Source organism: Solea solea, chromosome 12, assembly GCF_958295425.1.
Source record: "Solea solea chromosome 12, fSolSol10.1, whole genome shotgun sequence".
NCBI lineage: Eukaryota > Metazoa > Chordata > Actinopteri > Pleuronectiformes > Soleidae > Solea > Solea solea.
In genome coordinates this window covers 3671543-3690753 of record NC_081145.1, presented here as the reverse complement: position 1 = coordinate 3690753, position 19211 = coordinate 3671543, and the positions used below count along the sequence as shown (strand labels likewise).

The 19211-nt window shown below is 40.9% G+C and overlaps 2 protein-coding genes across 11 annotated transcripts in view; both read right to left on the bottom strand.

Moving 5' to 3' along the window:
* ptprq (protein tyrosine phosphatase receptor type Q) overlaps window positions 1–9369 on the bottom strand; it is a 63332-nt gene extending 53963 nt beyond the window's left edge. For 4 of the 5 annotated variants that reach the window (XM_058645893.1, XM_058645895.1, XM_058645897.1 and 1 more), the window contains exons 1-10: window positions 8984–9369; window positions 8404–8529; window positions 8149–8293; window positions 6779–7066; window positions 6490–6704; window positions 5177–5333; window positions 4555–4917; window positions 4169–4480; window positions 3096–3389; window positions 1761–2060 (exon numbers count right to left, since the gene is read on the bottom strand). In XM_058645893.1, the coding sequence (XP_058501876.1) occupies window positions 1761–2060; window positions 3096–3389; window positions 4169–4480; window positions 4555–4917; window positions 5177–5333; window positions 6490–6704; window positions 6779–7066; window positions 8149–8293; window positions 8404–8529; window positions 8984–9028 (2245 nt within the window). In that variant the 5' untranslated portion in view covers window positions 9029–9369. Of the gene's footprint in view, window positions 1–1760; window positions 2061–3095; window positions 3390–4168; window positions 4481–4554; window positions 4918–5176; window positions 5334–6489; window positions 6705–6778; window positions 7067–8148; window positions 8329–8403; window positions 8530–8983 lie in introns of those variants that run through there. The other variant, XM_058645896.1, reaches the window with a different exon arrangement.
* Window positions 9370–10083: 714 nt separating this feature from the next.
* otogl (otogelin-like) overlaps window positions 10084–19211 on the bottom strand; it is a 44320-nt gene continuing 35192 nt past the window's right edge. For 4 of the 6 annotated variants that reach the window (XM_058645839.1, XM_058645840.1, XM_058645843.1 and 1 more), the window contains 8 exons: window positions 18283–18346; window positions 17991–18169; window positions 17787–17891; window positions 17570–17689; window positions 15528–15573; window positions 14666–14737; window positions 11642–11721; window positions 10084–11546 (listed from right to left, as the gene is read on the bottom strand). In XM_058645839.1, the coding sequence (XP_058501822.1) occupies window positions 11346–11546; window positions 11642–11721; window positions 14666–14737; window positions 15528–15573; window positions 17570–17689; window positions 17787–17891; window positions 17991–18169; window positions 18283–18346 (867 nt within the window). In that variant the 3' untranslated portion in view covers window positions 10084–11345. The remainder of the gene's footprint in view (window positions 11547–11641; window positions 11722–14665; window positions 14738–15527; window positions 15574–17569; window positions 17690–17786; window positions 17892–17990; window positions 18170–18282; window positions 18347–19211) is intronic. The other 2 variants (XM_058645841.1, XM_058645845.1) reach the window with 1 other exon arrangement.

Genomic DNA, 19211 nt, shown 5'->3' with positions numbered 1-19211 from the left:
ATGCTGACACCTCTTATTTATAGGTAATTCCATTGTGTTTGGTGTCTTACCTGGACTGTCTGACACATGCAGTGTCTTTCAATGAACTTAGTCAGTTGAGCAATCAAATGTGAATATAAGAAAAGGAAAATAAGGAAAGAAAATAAAGGAAAATGAGCTTTTCAGTGATTATTGAAGGGTTTCTAAAAATGTCACAAATGGGCAGCAGAGATTATAAAGTGCACTTTCTGAACTGGAGTGGTATAGCATATGTTCTTTACATTGATAGAGTCCATGATGAGTGAGAGGGAGGGGAATAATTCTGTCCGAGTAAGACAGCTCGACATACCAGTATTAGGCTAAAATCTATTACGTTCAGTTTTGCTTTCAGCAAGCGTAAGTGTGAACAAATGTGCGAGGCAGGTGCACACTAACTATAGGTAGACTGACTTAATCTTTACCAGAACCTGAAAGTTGGTCATACAAGCTGTCAATGCGTTTAACTCATATGATAATAAGTATGTGAGGATCAAGCACATCTTGAATAGACCTGGTGTAACAGACCTTATATGTGCAAGGTCTGTTACTCCAGGTCACAAAGCAGATATGTGATGACATAAAATAGTAGAAAAAACACAAGTTTTACCAGTAACAGTAATTCCACTCCGGGTTGTGTAAGGGCCAGTGTTGTGCAAGTTACTGAAAAATAGTAATTAGTTACAGTTACTAGTTACTTTGTAAAAAAGTAACTCAGTCAAACTAAAAAGTAATGTTACAAAGAAAGTCAATTTTTAGTTACTGTAAAACGTTTTTTCAAAGCTCCCATTTAAATAAAGGTGATTGATTGAGTTCCCCTCTAACTGTCATTTCAGCTCTGTACTGATGTTTTCCACTACATATCTGAGGGGGAAAAACACGTGTTTTTATCCGTAAAATGTTACCACTGGACTCTTGGAATAATAGCCTGATATTGCTCAAAGAGATCCAAATAAACAATTAAACATACCGTGCTATTGTTTTCTCAAGTTGTGCCTGGCTATGGGTCCGTTTTTCGAACGCCAACGGTGGAGTGTGTGTGTGTGTCTGTGTGTGCTCGCTGCTGAGACTCTCGGTCTCGGATGCTGCGTTAGCTGCGTTAGCTACCTTAGCTGCTAACTTTGTCGAAGCATGCCGCTTCTCCAGGTACTTCAGCGGATTGCTGTTGCTGTTGTTCGCCGTAGAAAGTATTTTTGAACCGGGACACAGTCTACAAGTTTCCCTCTGCTCTCCAGTTAAAAATAATGTGAATACCTCCACGAGGAGAAGCTTATATTCCCCTTCTTGCTCGCCATCATGCCGTGCCCTGACCTGTCCAGTCCTCTTCATGGCGCGTGTTTGATTACGTGTGGGACGCTCGAGGGCGACAAGTGCTTTGTTTTTCAATTCAATTAAACTTTATTGATCGCTAAAATGTTATGGGAACTGTGTGCCTTTGTAAAACCTCACCAAAAGGAACGGAGTAACGCAGCGTTTGGTAACGAAAGCGGAGTTACTGAATTAAAAAAACAACGTGTTACATTATTAGTTACTGAATAAAGTAACGACGTAAGGGCATAGGTCACCAGTCCATCACAGGGCCAGCACAGACAGACAGACAACCATTCTCACCTCTGGTCAGTTTAGAGTGTCCTATAAACCTGACCATGTTTTTGGACTGGGGGAAACCGGAGAACCCAGAGAAAAGCCACATACACATGGGGAGAACACATGTTAGTAACATGTGCATGTGTTTATAAACTCACTTGTTCTGATGGGGCTTGTGTAGTGAGGTGGTCCAGTGTGATTCTTACTGGAGCTGTGAATCCTGAGCTGGTACTGTGATCCTGGACTGAGGTCCTGCAGCGTTACAGTGTGAACTCCAGCAGGGAGGGAGAACCAGTCACATGAATAGCCACATGATCCTTCACACTCAGTGTCACAAACCCCAGGACACACACACACTTTCACGCCATCAATCAGACCCAGTTGTGGATGCTGAATGTACAGCTTTACAGAGTTTGGACCCACTGAGAGAGGAAGTGCCACTCTGACCGGTGATGGATCTGCAAATAAAAAAAGAAAATAAGTAATAAAAACAGATGTATATCATGTCGTAATCTCTTGATTGTTTTTGTGATTGGATGCTGACATGCTACAGTAACTGGTGTTACTCTGCACAGCTGTTCTTTGTCACACTGTAACAACATGGAGTAAACTGTCATGTTATATTTCTGATAGGGATGCACAATATCAGTGTCAGCTGGTATTGGCTAAACATTATGTGAGTTTCACTACAGAAGAGACAAAATGACCAACACAGTTGGGCGGAGGGGAAAACATAAATATATCCATATTGGTTATCAGCATCTCAAATAGGAAAAAAAGTCCAGAATTGTTTAATTTTATTTGATTAACTTTTGATTAACTAACTTGATTAACAACAAAATAAAAAAAAAACATTTACCCACAAAATAAAAAAACACATCTAAACATAACCTTTGTAAAATTTAAAAAAAAAATGTAATGGTCCATTCTCTCTCACACACACACACACACGCACATACGCACACACACACACACACACAGACAACACTCGTCATCAAGGACAGATATAACTAATATTATTAGTTATTATAGGATATTATAGGATTATTAAGTTAGCAGTTACAGGTCATTCCATGTGATGACACTTTGATTAAAAACAACACACTGTTTTCTAGAGTTTCTCAGGGTCCAGATAAGTTGAATGCGTTCCTCTCCTCCAGAACTCTATTAGTTAATGATCTAATACCAAAGCTACCAATGACCTTCTCATGGCTTCAGCTAATGATTTCTCATCACAACGAGACATTTTCTTTTCTTGTTATAACAAGAAATGGCTCAGATGTATTTCTCCTCCCCTGTGGCAGTGCTATGCTGCCATGGTAACAGGTCATGTTGCCACATGTACAATTTCACACTCACTCTCAGTGATTAGCGTCCAGTTACCACAGTTACCATGGAAAACGCTGGCTCTGCATCAGCGACAGGACACGACGCAAGTCAAAGTATCATTAGGGACACAAATCCAATCTTAGTTCATTAGTTTTGTCTCTTACCTGTGGTGTGTGAGACACTGGTTCTCTGGCTCCTGTCTTTTCCCATCACTGCAACCAGGCCCACTTCGTAAGTCTGACCTGGAGTAAATGTGCCCAAATCAACACACATGGACTGATTCATCCAGACAGCACTAGGACTGGACTGGTTTATCCACAGTGAAGAAACTCTGGGGTCGATGAGTGAGGGGGCTGTGATGTAATAACCATCCGGTGGGTCATCAAGTGGACTGGTCCAGCAGATGGTCAGATTTCCCCTCATGCTCATCACCATCACAGCACTGGGGGGCCTCACCGCTAAAGAACAACAACAGCACAATGTTATTGAGTCAGTTAAAGCAATCATATCTCATGCTGTTAGCAATACTAGTCTATAACAATGCTCTACATGGTGTAAATTAAAAAGTACACTGTGTACGACTGATTTACTGTGAAACAAATACGACAGTATTATTATTATCGGTAAAAGCAGCAGTGTCGGCAGCCAGCTTGGAATCCGAATTCTGGGTACGTGAGGTTGAGTTTCCGACCATCTCTCATGTCGTAACGCAAATCACTTCCTGTGTGCAGTGAAGACAATGATGTCTAAAGACCACTGTACTGAGAAACACAGAGCCAGTATTGTGTGAACTCTTTCTCTCCCTCACCTGCACACCCTATTGGTTGATTGTTGTGGTTGAAACCACCTCTGTTCTGGCCAATCAGCGGCCAGAACACATTATGAGAAGAGCCGTCTGGACTCTCCCACTCTCTCAGATCCTTCCTGTAACTGGAGATTCATGACTGTTTAAAGTGTTAATTTGTGGTAAGAGGATATGGAGTAGATCATGTCATTTTTGTAGAGACGACAGTGAGGGATTTTGTTTTGGTTTGTTTCATGGTTAGTGATAGCCTGAGAGAAACCCTCGGTCCTACCCTCATCCTCATTTGTTTTCCCGTTCTGTGAAAATTCCTTAAAATAAACATTTGAGTTGCTTGCACTCGTACCCCATGGTTCTTGTGTTGTGGACACTGAGACATCGTCAATAACAATAATAAATAATGAAATAATAAAAAACTCCCTGTTCCTAACTTACCGGTCTGTGCAGTCACAGCTGTTTGTCGACAGCTCTCTATTCCATGTTGAGTAACTGTGTAAACTTCAGCTGTGTACTTCCTGTGAGACGCCAGTCCTCCGATCTCAGCGCTGCATGACTGAGATCCACCAGTCTTCGATGAGCAGGAGATGTTAATCCTTCCAACGATCGTCTCTTGCCTCGCAGACATGTCCACACAGCGGACGACGAATGTCCACGCAGCTGTGTGTCGTGCATGTGACAGGGTCCAGTGAACAGTCATGTGACTGACTGTAACAGAGCCGACGGTGATGTTTTGAGGAGGCAGCGGTCCTGTAAAGAAGGAGGATATTATAACATTTCAAGTGTGTGTCTTTTTGTGTATAATATTGCGTGAGCAGACTCACTGGAGTGTGCAGTCAGTGTCTGTCCCAGGCTCCAGGTGAAGCCTGTGGGGTGAGAGGCCTGCAGGGTGAAGAAATAGACGCTCCCTGGAGACAAACCTGCCACAGTGACCCCTCTGGAGGACAGGGAGATAGGGACTCTGACGATTCTTTTAACACTGTCCAGACTCTTTGTTCCTCTGTTGTCCGGTGACGTCCTGCTTCCACTCTTCACTGACTCTGCATCTGCCTCCATCTGGTACTGGAGGAATATGTCAAATGAGTGTTCAAGGGTGTTGAGGGGTGAAAAGTCACTCCAGCGAAGCTCGACCTGTTCCTCTGTCACCTGACCCAGGTCAAAGGAGAATGAAGACGGGACTTGAGGGACTGTGCATGGGGGACAAAAGCAGAGTAGCATCATAACAACTGGAGGGTGAAAGACGGGAAAAGAACATTTTAATTACTTTCTGTGCAAAGTGAAGCTTGCTACATTATGTATATGATGTTTGGATTGTATCAGATTTTTTGTCTTTTTCAATTTTCTGTGATTTTGACCAAAATCGGGCCGATATTGATACCGAGTATTGTATCAGCTCATCCCTAATTAGAGGTGGTTCTGTGAGGGTGTAAAGCAGAAATGATTTACTTTGGTATTGACAGATGAAGGGTAAGTCAATGTTACAGAAGAAAGGAGTGAGAAAGAATCCTGGTCCTGTCGCATTCCTCTGAAGAGCAAAACAGCCCCTCTGGTTGTTTGTCAGGTTGTATGAAGAAGCATCAGACCAGAGAGGTTTGCCCTCCTCCTGTAGGGTGACACATGAGGGAAAGTTATTAGGCCTTATTAGATAAATGACATTAAAAATATTACAAACCTCTTTAAAAATAAATTACTACAAAATACTGTACGCAGCATTGCTGTATAATCACTAAAATCAAACATATTTGTATCCATATTAAAGGATAACTTAACCCCCTCTCTGAGGCTAACGCTGAGCGATGTCTGATTTTAAAAATGCCAAAAAAATGCGAAATGAAGTGGGCTGAGAGCTGAGTGAGGGAGGGGAGGAGGGAGTGTGGAGGGAGAGTGGTGAGCAGAGTCCTGCTCCAGGTCGGGTAGGTGAACGGCAAAATGGGCAAGGGTGAAAATGAAGTTAAAGCTGACGGGCAGCGGGTGGTAACAAGCATTTTGGTAAAAACACATTTTTTGTAATAAGTAAAGTAAATCCTTCTTATCAAGCCAAAATTACTTTGATTTTAGCTTTTTGTGTTTTTTATTGTTGCATTATTTTACACATGAAAAAAGTGGTTTTGTTTCAGTGGTTCAGTTCTGCTTTGAAAAGAAATAGGATGTTATGTGTCTCCAATTGCTTCTTTTTTTGTACATGTTTAATTTTCATGTTTGAGCTTTTATGTTTTTTATTTATTGTGTCTTATATTTATTCTTCTGTACAGCAGTCGTTTATCACATGGCCCATTGTGGTGGTTTTATTACTATGATTTCAAGCACATCGCTTATTTTCACAACTGTCCTATAGTTCACTTATATAAAGATACATATATATACATTTTTTATATATATATATACATATATACATTTATATATATATATATATATATTATTTCATACTCATATTTTTTTGGTCCAGAATCAATGTTATCCAGAAATATACTGTGTAACTTCCATCATTACAATTCTGCACAGAGCTGAATCTGAATCTACTGAATCCACAGGGTCTACAGTAAAGACATACAGGGCTGTTATGTTAATATCTAATACATAGTCATGTTTTTGGCAAATCCCTCTACAAATGACTAAATGCGTATTAATCTGAAAAAGTAAAATATAAAAAAAATTAAAAAAAAAGAAAAAAATAGAGTATAAATGTATCGTTTCTTATGGTCATGCAAAAACACGGTGTCTGTTCTTATAATGTCTGATGATGTAATAAACCTGCCTACCTGCTGGTCACTGAGTCCAGTCCAGAGCAGCAGGTTGTTGTGGCTCAGCAGGTGAGACGATACAAACAGCACATCCTCAGGGTTTATCAGGTCGGCCAGATGACTTCCAGCTGCCAGCTGTTTGCAGCTGTGCTGAGCATCACTCCACCTCATCCCTTGTCTTCTCACTGTGTAGTAGCTCCTTCCATTTGCCAGCCAAGCAGAGGGACACTGAGCTGGACACAGACATCCTCATCAGAGACAAACAGAGTTTACCTGATGATCATGATGATGCTCATGTGTACAATACCTGTTTCCATTCTGATGCTGAGCCTCTGCTTCAGGATCACATTTAACCCTTTGAGCAACGTCGTCACCTCAACTTTGACCTTGTACCACGTGCCAGGCTGGAGACCACCCACTGTGTACTGGGACTTTCCTGCCTCTGAGGGCTTCAGGTTAAAGGTGTGTGTCACAGACTGTGTGTGAGTGTTGTGTAGAACCAAGGTGGACAAGATCTGCTGTCTGTGAAGTTTCCATGTCAGGAGAGCAGATGTGGTTGTACTGCGCACATGAAGGGAAGATAGGGAGACTGGGACTGGAGACACAGAGGAGACATTATCACCAACATGTCAAACTCAGGCCACGTCCAGACGGAAACATCTCCATCCACACGGAACCCCCTGAAACGACTGGAAACGCTGTAGTACGTGTAATATGTAATGTAAAACTGTAGTTGCACTACGTTACACCAAAAAACAAAGAAGACGTCATAAACATTAGATATAATAACAGTTTGTGCCGTTTCTGTGTGCATATTTAGCGACTTCACAAACCCCTGGCTGTTAACAGTTGAATGAAATGAAATAATCACTTTCATCAATTCATAAAAGTGGCCAATATAACCTGGTTTTAATGACACAACTAGATCAGCTGCTACTTGGAACACTAACAACTCCTCATCGTAATTAGCTGTGGTTTTACTTGCAGTAAAACTTTTACCAGCGTTTCATAGCGTAGACACTTCTCTGGTACTGGATGATGTTCTGAAGGTTTATTTTCAACATAGTGAAATGAACAGACATTGGGACGTTCTGTGGCTTCTTCAAATGTAAGGCTTTAAGCCATTGTGCGTTTCCTTGTTCCTTGTTTGTGCAGTGCTTTGCATCCAGATTCATGTCAGATTTGGGGCGGAAACACTTCTGTTCCATTAAAGCCTTTTGCTTTACTGACTGCTGTTACATGAAGCCCTGAGTAGAAGCAATGTTAACTGTCAGTTATCCTGCCTGCCTGCTTAGTAAAGCTACACAGCTACTGACAGAAATGCCAAACTGGACGTCTACTTGCATGTTTCTGCCAAAAAAAAGGTCAATAAAGCATCAAGGAAAGTTTTTGAATAGCCTAACTTTCTTTCTGAAAAAAAATGGCCTTTTTTCTCCCACTCAAGCTTTTCTTGCTTTGCTTTTCTTCACCCACCCTCTTTCAAGATGACGTCAGGTTATTTGTTCTACAAACATGCAATAAATGTGTACCCAGTCTGCAAATGGATAAACAAACTACGTAAATGGATTCAATTCTAATTATGAAACATTTTTGATATTATATGATAATCACTATAACAATAACCATAATAATGTTTTCTGCCCCTCTGTCCCTGGTGCTCAGTGTTCACAGACTCACTGAAGACAAACGTCTTTGCCTCGAGTGTGCTATCATTCCTGCTGGACGTCAAGGTCACGTTGTATCCTCTTTGATCCTCAACCAGTTGCAGAGACATCTTACAATCAGGAGAGCACGCCGAGTGATCGATGGGCTCCACAAACACCTGCAGAGGTGGAAGAGGAACAACTCAGTCAAAGCCTGTAAAAACATGAAGCAAATGAAGCTCAGCCAAACATTCTCTTGCCTTTATGAGACATTTGCTTGTGTTCTTACCAGATGGTCACTCGCAGTCCTGCAGGTGACACTGAAGCTGTCTGGATCTTGACTGGACGGAAAGGACTGAAACCCAATTTCAACCTCAACAGGATTTGAATGCTGTTCACAGGTCAGTGCTGCCACCTGAGGAATGGAAAATAAAGTGTTTGCTAAATGTCATTATCTGAACAAACAAACTGCACCACAGTTCCTAATGCACCCTGTTTATGTTGCCTGTCCTGTGACTGGTTCTATCGTCTATGATTGCTCTTTTTTGTCTTGAACTCATGTTTCAGCTGCAGCACACGCATTGTTATTGTATATCCTGCACAATTACAATCAAGCCTTTCTAATTCTAATGTGTTAAATTGTAATGCCATACACATGCACAATCAATAAGTACAATAGGGATAGGCTGATATATCTTCACACAGATCTTTAACACTTCCCTGGAGCTGTGCGAAGTGCCCTCCTGCTTCATCATCCCAAGGTTGATGAGGTTGAAAAGTGAAACCACGTACATACACTTTATCATACTGATTAAGTATCAGACACAACAACTGTTGATGAGTTAAATGTAAGCAGGCCTCATTCTTACCTGACATAAACTGGCTAATAACCACAGACGCTCCGTTCCACCCATTGGGATGCTGTGTCACTCCATGTCATGAGGCGCACGCGTCTTCAGCCGCTGATCCACCTGGATACACTCGGTCACTTCCACGGCGACACACAGCGGAGTCTTGCTGCTCCTTCAGCCATCGGGAGTGTCATTATGAGTAAACCAAAGACAGCTGTGCGTAAACAGCTGCTGTGGAAAGTCCCCAGACTATTTGGGTCGCTGACGCAGCGCTGAGAGCCAACACATTTCTGAACATTCTTTTAAGACTTTCACTAGTTTGAAACTAAATAACTAAATAAATAAATCGCGTTTTTAAGTTGAGGAGCCCAGGCTTTGAATTTAGCGCGCACTCACAGTTCAGTGGCTGCGTCCCTGTAGAAGCAGGGTCCTTATGTGGAGGAGACGCACTCCTCCTGCGTGTATGGGAGAGAGAGAGAGAGGGAGAGGGAGAGGGAGAGATTGTGAGTATATGAGTTAAGCCCAAATTGGTTTGCCTCTTTGTTGGGATAAGAGCAGTTCGCCATGGCAACCACGGGCAAATGGCCAAATGCCATGGCTACTCCAAAGCTGGGGCTCCTGAGGAGAAGAGAGGTGGGACACAGAGATGGAAGGGGACGCAGAGGTTTCAGATGTGCCTCCATCATGTGATCAGCCACTCAGACACAGACAGCACGGATGAGGTCCATGTTTTTCTTTTTTTTCCCCTCAATGAGTTCATGTAACCTCTAAAAATAAGCATGTGCTGCAAATTGTTCATAACATTTCAGCGGTGAGAATGGTTTGGCTCAGAAGGCGGGTGTGGTGGAAGCGCTGGTCCGTGTGGAATGACAGGAATGTGAAGGGGAGACATGATGGACGGACAGACGGACACAGAGAGCTGAGTCCACTGAGGGGTTCTGTTGTGAAGTTGTGACTCCCACACAGCAATAACCCTCCAGAGGTGGAAGACAAACACGTGTCAGCACCTCGAGATGCTGAACAAGGATGAGCAGCTGAGAGTAATAAGTGAAGACAAACTAAAATGGACTCATTACACGCCGTGAGGAAAAAGCAGCCTTGCAAAAAAACATCAAAGATACTGTTAAATCTCTTCTTTAATTGTTTAGAGGCTACTTGTATCACTTTCATTTGTACAAAGACTACATTTATTCCTAATTCACTTCTAACCACATACAGTGTTTGACCCCAACAGTGGATATAAAAATAATAATTAAAAAACAACTGTTAATATGCAGTAGGACAAAATTCTAAATGACATTACACCATCACCTAAAAGTACTAAAGCGGTGTGAGTTGGCACGAAGAAAAGAAAGAATGAAATATGGACAAAACTACTAAAAACAACAACAACAATCTTTCTCAAACTTACATCACTTATATTCACTTTCTCTTAGGAGGCTATATGTAAGAAATGTAATAATCTAAGTCATAAAATGACTTAGAGATTAAGAAAATTGAAATACTAGCTTCAGTGATAACAATGGTGCAGCCAATTTGTTCAATTTCCATTTGCAGGCTGCAAACTCAGGTTATACGCGAGTTACCTGATCACAGTGAGCTGCAGCTTAAACTTAAAAACCCTCAGCACCCCTCTCAAAAACATCTCGAGCAGTGGAGCAGCAAAGCAAGTCTACTTTTGAGATGTGCTATAATATAGACTGAAATACGAGAGCAACAGGTGAGAAAAACAGGGACCGATCATGTGTAAGACATTATCAGTGCATATTTAACATATATAATGTTATACAGTCAGTTATTGTCGCCTTGTCTTCTCCTCTCATCATGTGCTAACACTTTCACACTCAATGTCGGCCTTTTGCTGATGTGAAAACTAATAAAACAGGTTAGTGGGACAGTTATGAACACAGTGTGACACAAGTGCAGGTCCATGTTCATGTCTATGTACAACAGAGGTTTCAAACGCATGGCCTGTGGGCCACATGCAGCCCTCCCCAATCAATTTCATGTGGCCCGCCATTTAATATCACGTTTTGTCTTTTTTCTCCTGACCAGCCTCATACTGAGCAGACTGGACACTCAGTGGCCCCCAGGTCACCTGAGCTTGAGACCCCTGCTCTATGATCATTTGAATTGGGATTGCAATATGCATTTTAAACACTAAAAACATTTTAACGCTGTTGTACATATTTTACATATAGCCCCTTTAAGTTATAACTACAACTCATGGCCAATGTTATAAAGTGTACTACAGTGATATACAAAATAAAGCATGGCTGATTTTCATACTTTCTTATCAATACTAAAAACCTGATGCCTCAAATCCCTTGATTCAAACATTCCTCTCGTTTTTTATGCTCTTATTGATTATTTTTTTGTTTTAGTGCCATTGGCAGGAACAGTCCAGAGGCTCCTGGAAGTTGTATTCCACAACTGTGGCATTGCGAGAGCAGTAGAGTGTGACAGACCGGGTTTGTAATGCACTCTCGCGGCAGCACTTGCAGAACCTGGCGTGACTGTTGATGTTGAAGTTGAATATGGTGGCAGACGGACATTTCCCATCGCAAGAGTAGACTGTGACCTGTGAGAGGAGAGAGGAGGTGGAACATGAGAAGAACATGAGACCTTTAGAAAGTGATGTTTAGCTTTATTTTCTCATTTTACGCGAGCATTTACCGGTGTATTGCTCCTGCAGTCATCTTTTCTGATGGTCGTCCGAATGGCCACACGCTTGCATGTCTTACCGTCTTCTTTACCTGTACATATGACGAGCATGTTGCACACATAATGAGAAAAAAACTACATACTGTACATTGACATTGAACATACACAAAAACACACACACAAGGGAACCAGGTCTTTAGAAAAGGGCCTTTTGTTGCCCAGCAGTAGGATCTTGCTTTGATTGACAGGTGAGTGATGGGGGGCACATTCCTCACAGCAGAGGTACATGCCTAACCTATTGGCTGTTGGCCTGAGCCTAACCTTGTCTGAAAACCAATCAACGCCTGTTGAAAAAAACTCAGTACGAGGCTGGAATGCAATGAAAAGAGACGACGATATCGCCAGCTTCAGAGTGTTAGATTTCAGCTTATTTACTCTTTCAAGTTACCTTAACACAGATCATATACTGTGTATATTATATTAAAAGTCTGGTTTTTAACATTTAAATACTGAATATATTAACCATAAGTATGTTTGGATAAGTTTATAACAGCTAATGAGCCAATAGAGCTCCGGACGTCACATGACACCTTCTCTGAACCGCCATGTTGGCAGCCTAAGATACAACAAAAATGAATAGGACCAGAACTAGATTCAACCTGTCAGAGTTCACTACACATTAAATCCATGGAGACTGAACAATATATATATAGCAAAACTTGATCTTTATACTGCCCCCCCCCCCCCCCCCCCCCCGTGCTTTTTATGAGTTTGAAAACAGCCAGAGAGGACATTATTCCAGACCTGCAATATCCTGACATCTTCAACTTCCTGATTAACTTCCCTTCATTTTAGTCACTGAAAGTTTTTAAGAAACTGGAAGAAAACAAATGGACACAATCTGGCTTTGTGACAACAAATGTCACATTACTATAGTGTAACGAATATAATTGCTGTGTTAACGTTGCTGTGCAGACTTGGTAAATCTAGTCTGAGTCCATTATTTGCTGAGAGTTAACCACAAAATCCATTGCTTGTGGCCGCCGTCTTCTTCTCCTCTCTGTGAGCACATTTCATAGCAGTGATTCACCTCCACGACTCCCTGGATCTGTGGGGATCTGGTAAAATGTTCTGTTAGCCGGTCTCTGACTGTTGGGACACAACACCTATCCACCACCTTCACTTCTCTGATGAAAACAACTGGAGTTGACTCCGTACTCACTATCGGTCTAAAATCCCTGGATTAGATATTGGGAAAAGAAAAAAGTTCATTCTGATAAGATCTATAAACCCTAAATATGGCTAAAATTCTCCACTAAACAAAGGCAAGATGCTGTAAAGAGAAATGTTACCACCACTGTTATGTGACTAGGACGTGAATGAGAACTGCAACTGTCTGCAACTGTTTCTGAGATTATTGGTAATAGCGAGATGGTAAATGCATCAGCAAAAATGTGTTTTTAACAGCTAAACAGGTTATAAACAGATCATATTGTACTGATATTATTGTTAAATATTCAAGGTTGTGATATAGATATCCTATCGGACCCTAATGACCACTTTAATAAAGCCTGTTTTGGTTTTGTAGTCTAAGGGCCTTGCTATACAGAGGCGGCCATATTGTGCCATCTTAAATGGACAAACCTGCCAGAGAGTGTGTTATCATTTTGACACAGAAGCTTACTACACCAACCAAGAAGAATGATATCCTGTCTGATTTGTAAGGACCACCGTTCTCTAACCTTGTGGTGCAGTATCAGCATCACAAGTGATACACGTCCACTTTAGTCAACGTGTCTGACTCCACACACCGGCTCCGTCGTCGTTCCATACTCTCTTTTTGCCAGATGATGGAACACAACGCTTCATTTCAGCAGAATTCAGCACTGATACAACATTAAGCATTGACAATACATCAACGACATTCTTGCATATCCAGTGATCTCCTCTTGTTGGTCGGCGAAACATCTGTTTATTGTGTTTACATAGAAATCCCTATCTCTCGGCTCCAGCGCCATCAAAATGCCACTGTACGCAATTGGACGGACCTACAACCACTCAGACCAATGATCCGGACAACGTGTGCAGAGGGACGGAAAATCTGTCAAAAAACATGCTTGTTGTGGTTTTCCAAGAGTGATGGCTCTCCAGTAATGGTGACTTTTGCCTGGGGGAGCTCCGCGGAGCAAGTTATTGAAAATGAAAATCTAGAGACAGCTGCTCTGAATGTATACAAAAGCTGCTAGACGTCGCTTCTCTGTCATCGTGGCGAGGGAAGAACACGTTTGTGACCGAGCCAGGACACACTGAACCATCGCCCAGTGAGGTAGGATTCAAACCAGGAGTGTACTTTTCCTGTGATGCCCATATTTGACAGTATGGACAGTAGGATACGGTGATTAACCGTGTTGAATGCTGCTGATAAGTCGAGCAGGATGAGTACCAAGGATGTAGTTACCACTCTGGCTTCTTTAAGGTTTCTGTCACAGACAACAGAGCTGTTTCAGTGGAGTGGCCACTGTTTGAACACCTCCTTTGAATGGTCTTAGAGAGGAACGGGAGGAGAGAGACCGGACTATAGTTTTCAGGCTTCAGTAACTGACTGCAAGGGAATTACTGAAGTCTTTTAAATGATTAAAACAAGGATTTTATAAAATTTGGTTTGTCTAATTATTTTGGTGCCCCTGATAATGAACAATAATGTATAAAAAGGCTTATAATTCAGTTAATGCAATTCTTTTGTTGAGGCTGAGGGTCCACATTTTAATCCCATCTTGATTGTTTCATTTTCAATTCATTGAGGTGGTGAATTGTGAGACAAAATTACAAAATGTGTGTCGTTGTCCAAATCTATATCTGGACCCAACTGTACAGTATATACTGTGTTTTGAAGGAAAACCACAGAGAAAAGAAGATAAATAAACAGACACACAGACACAAAAATAGACAAATTCAACCGCGTTGAAAGTGCACGTGAATGAGTCACTGAGCACCAGGGGAGTCAGTGTAAGTGGAAACAGTACGAGACGGTGGTACCTGTGTCACAGTTAGTACTACCAGTGGGAGTTAGAGGATTAACGGTAAATGGTAAAACACCCACTCCAGAACCTGGGAGCATCATCAGGATTGCAGCCGTCCAGTACACCAAGAGAACACACACACACACACACACACACACACGCACGCACACACACACACACACACACACATACAACATTATGTTTGGTTCAGACAACACAGTTACTGTTACACATGAAAAGAGTGCAGCTGGCCAGCACATGGATTCCACTGCTTGTCTGGGTCACTCCAGGCAGCCAGCCAGGAAGCACAGTTCATTTCATGTACTCTAAAGAGCAGCGCAGCAGGGTAAAGACTGACCCCCTGCACCATCTCGCCTCCCCATTGGTCAAAACGCTCACCATGGCACACCACGATTGGCCAGACTGCAAGCTAAGGTCACTGCTAAAGCAGGCAAGCGGGAGAGGCTGCACTGCCAAATCCACAGAGAGAGAAAACGTCACCAGAGCAAGTTTATTGAAAGTTTCATCCACATATCATCCATGACACATGCAATGTCTCATCATTCTTAAAGCAGACATGACAAACAACTTAGTAACGACTATTTCATGTTCATTTTTTATCTAATATTTTTACTCCTCTTATCTGAGCTGCGCTGGCTCATGGATACGCATATAAGCAGAAGATGCCGGTACAAACTGGGAAAGCCAGGGATTGTGGGTAATAAAGTGATAATACTGCACCCTCTACAACAGACCTCACCCCCAAAAACCACTCAGCCATTAAAGCACCATCCACTGCCAGGCAACAAGACGCTCACCCCTCTGATTGTCAGCTCAAAGCCACACACCAGCAGCACCAAGAAAAGCCTGACACTCACATGTCCTGCAGCAGCCGTCCACATAGCTCTGGACCACACCACCATTCTGTGGGAAGACAATCACACAACAATTAGCCAACGACAGATCACATTTTTAATATTATTATTATTCTTATTCTTTCCTCAAACAAATAAACACAAATAGAAAATACCAAAACATGAATGAAAAGGAGCAGAAAGAAGAACAATCTTATATTGTCTTAATATTTCACATGATGACAAAAAACAAATAGGACAAGATCAGAATTAAAACAGCTTATCAAATATACATGATATAGCTACTCATTACTGCTAACATTAATATTATCCTCATCCACCCTTCATCTACAGCTTGTCCTTTTCTGAGGGGTCACATTTTTTAATGTTATTGGTTTTTGAAATGCTCCTGGTCTCTATCTTTCCTCTATCTTCTTCTCTCCTTTCCATTCTTCTTTTCACCAAACTCTCCTTCCCTTCCCTCTTCTCTCCCTCCTCTCAGATGAGTCTGGTTCTGTCAGAGCTTTTTCTCTCCACTGGTCTCTATCTCTCCTCTATCTTCTTCTCTCCTTTCCATTCTTCTTTTCACCAAAGTCTCCTTCCCTTCCCTCTTCTCTCCCTCCTCTCAGTCTGGTTCTGTCAGAGCTTTTTCTCTCCACTGTTGCCAAGTGTTCACTCCTTATGTTTCTGTTGAGTTTCTCTGTAATAATTCTGAGGTCTTGACCTTATACCACGTAAAGTGCCTTGAGATAATAATTGATGTTATGAATCGGTGCTATACAAACACAATCAAATACATTTCATAATGTTACACACATCATAATTTACCAGTCACAACAACACAAAAGAGAGCAGACACTTATATTCTCTCAATATCTTGGCTTCAATTATCTTTTTGAAAATTATATTACTATTAGATTTAGTTTATTTGACTTTTCTTTCAAGATTATTCTACAAACTGATTCCGGATCATTCCATCATCTGCTTTTTATGATCTCTGTCCTTTTGAAATCATAACGACTTTTTATATACTGTATTATATACTATATTCTATATTATTTTTCGGTGATAATAATAATAATAATAATTATTATTATAATAATAATTATTATTATTATAATAATAATAATAATAATAATAATAATAATGATAATACATTTTCATATTTTAGATGCCTTTCAAAGCACAAAGGTCACCTTACAGGCAGAGTAAAATAATATAACAGTATTATTAAAAAGAACATGTTAATATTGAATAAAATGTTCTTATGATCTCTATACATAATTTGCAAATAATATAATCTACAAATTCCTAAAACTTAGATAAATTTAAATGAATGAATCTCTGTAATGATAGTAAAATAAAATGAAAATGGAATGAGTACATGTTTACTTACATATACATCAGTGCAGTAGGTTATATACTACACGATACAGTCACAGAGTTAAATAATATGTGACATTATTTATTATATAATGACTCATTTACTTTGTTTAGGAAAGCAGGCATTTTCCATATTTTCATTTTTATGTGATTTATATGTGATTTCCAGTTTAATGCACTTCAGTTTTAATGTCATGGTGCCGTCACATGTTTTGCCACACACATATTAAAAGAAAAAAACAACATATCAAAAGTCCAGAGAAACAACCTGTGTCCAGCTTTATATCCACACATATCTTGTGTATCTGTATACAGCCTAAAAATATCCAGATGTTATTTATAAGCCTTAGTGCTGTGTACAACCTTTTTATAAATAAAGCTTTATTAGAATAAGTATACATTACAATGTATACACTCACAGAAACACAGACAGAATGGAGAAAACCAGGGCGACAAAGGAAAGAAAATAAGTTATGATAACGCTAACAGACCAAAGAATCACCAGAAACACAAGGGTGGTGTTTTGAATTTTTCCCTTTTTTAAAAAATAGCATTTCAGTTTCTCCCAAAACACAGTTTTCATGTGGATAAAACACTGATACGATAAAACCTTTAGTGGATTCATCAAGACTCATCAAGACAGACCCTTAGATATACCGTATATAGGTTTTAGAGGTTCTGACCTGAATACACTCTGTGTCATTGAAGGGTGGGCAAACCACTCCAGAGGCCAGAATCACTGCTCCCACTACTGTTTCCATGCAGTCGTAACGTGTGCAGTTTTCCACCCAGGAGCTCCCGGCCTGCAAACACAATCACAGTCAGTACTTTGTAAAAAAAAAAAAAAGAAAAAATTAAAAAAGAATGCATAGGAGCACATTCAGATGCATGTGGTCTTACAGTGAAAAGCTCTGTTGTTCCATTTTCACTGGCAAAAGTACAGGAGACATTTTTACAGGAGCCGCAGCACACCTGGGGATCTGAGGACGGCACGTACACCTGGTGCTGAAAGAGACGAAGCAAAGGCAGGAATCAAAGCACGAGGACACTGATGACTGTGGGAGGCTTCTATTTGAAAGTGTGTTCAGCGTGTTGGCGGCGTACAGGTCCACATTTTTGGGAGCAGTTGATGGAAGTGATTTCCATGGCGTAGAAGCCAGAGTCTGGGTCTTTGTGATGCAGGCAGTGGACGGTGTAACACAGGTCTCCTTCAAAATACTGAACCAGAGACTGGCCTGGTCCCAACACTGTTACCCCTTGGAAAAGACACACTTCTGCCTTCTCTACTCACACAAACACACAAACATGCAGGTTGACTAATATAAAAGTGCAAATGAATTTAATTCACTGGTGAAATATCAACAGCGTGTCCACTGTGTTGTGTGGTTATACATACGACATGTATGCTGAGGACAGCCACAGGTGCTGCTGCTGTCTGGAACGTCAACAAGCAATTCTCCCTGTAACAAAACATACATTTATACATATACAGTGATATACACGCCCTGAATGAGAACATCATTTACAAAATTCACATCCTGTTCTTTTGAAGAGGAGCTTAAAGTAGTGACCAAGGCCATTAACTCTTTAGGAAAATGTTGACTGATGTTATGAATCAAGTGAGAAGGAGACTCATTTCCCCTCAATTTAAACTGACTTCTTTTCACAACCAGCAGAGTTGCCCCCTGGAGGCTACTCAGTATATCTTACTTCCTGATGAGCCTCACAGAGCAAACTAGAAGACTGGTTAACTTGTCATGTGCCGTGTCCACCACTGCTCATGTGAAGAACACATGGTTTTATGGCTTTAGGAGCTTCACTGTTTTCTTTTCAAATGAGAATGATTTGTTAGGGATGCGTCACATACATGTGTAATCACAACAAAGCCATTTTACTGTATATAGAGAGGCTGAGATGTTATGTTCTAATGTAGTGATCAGGAATAAGTACATTATAATAAGTAGAAGCTCAGTTGCTTTTTTTCCAACCACCAGAGTCGCCCCCTGGTGTCAACTTTTTATATATGGTTTTTACAGTGACAGTACTGTTCATATAAAAGTCAGATGCATAACATGAGTTATAAATTTAAAATGAAAATATCGTCTATGAAATGAATCTGAACGACGTTTACGACGTAGGAGAACAAGGTTAATGTGAACTAGGGCTGCAACGAGTCATCGATAATGAATCGATTACTAAGTGAAATCGTTCGATTCATCAGTTTGACGTTTTCTTTGGTCTTTAAAACAAGTTCTCTGAACATTTTCTGGTTTCTTTGCTCCATATAAAATCAATGTTTGGAAAACATTGACCAACATTTTAAAA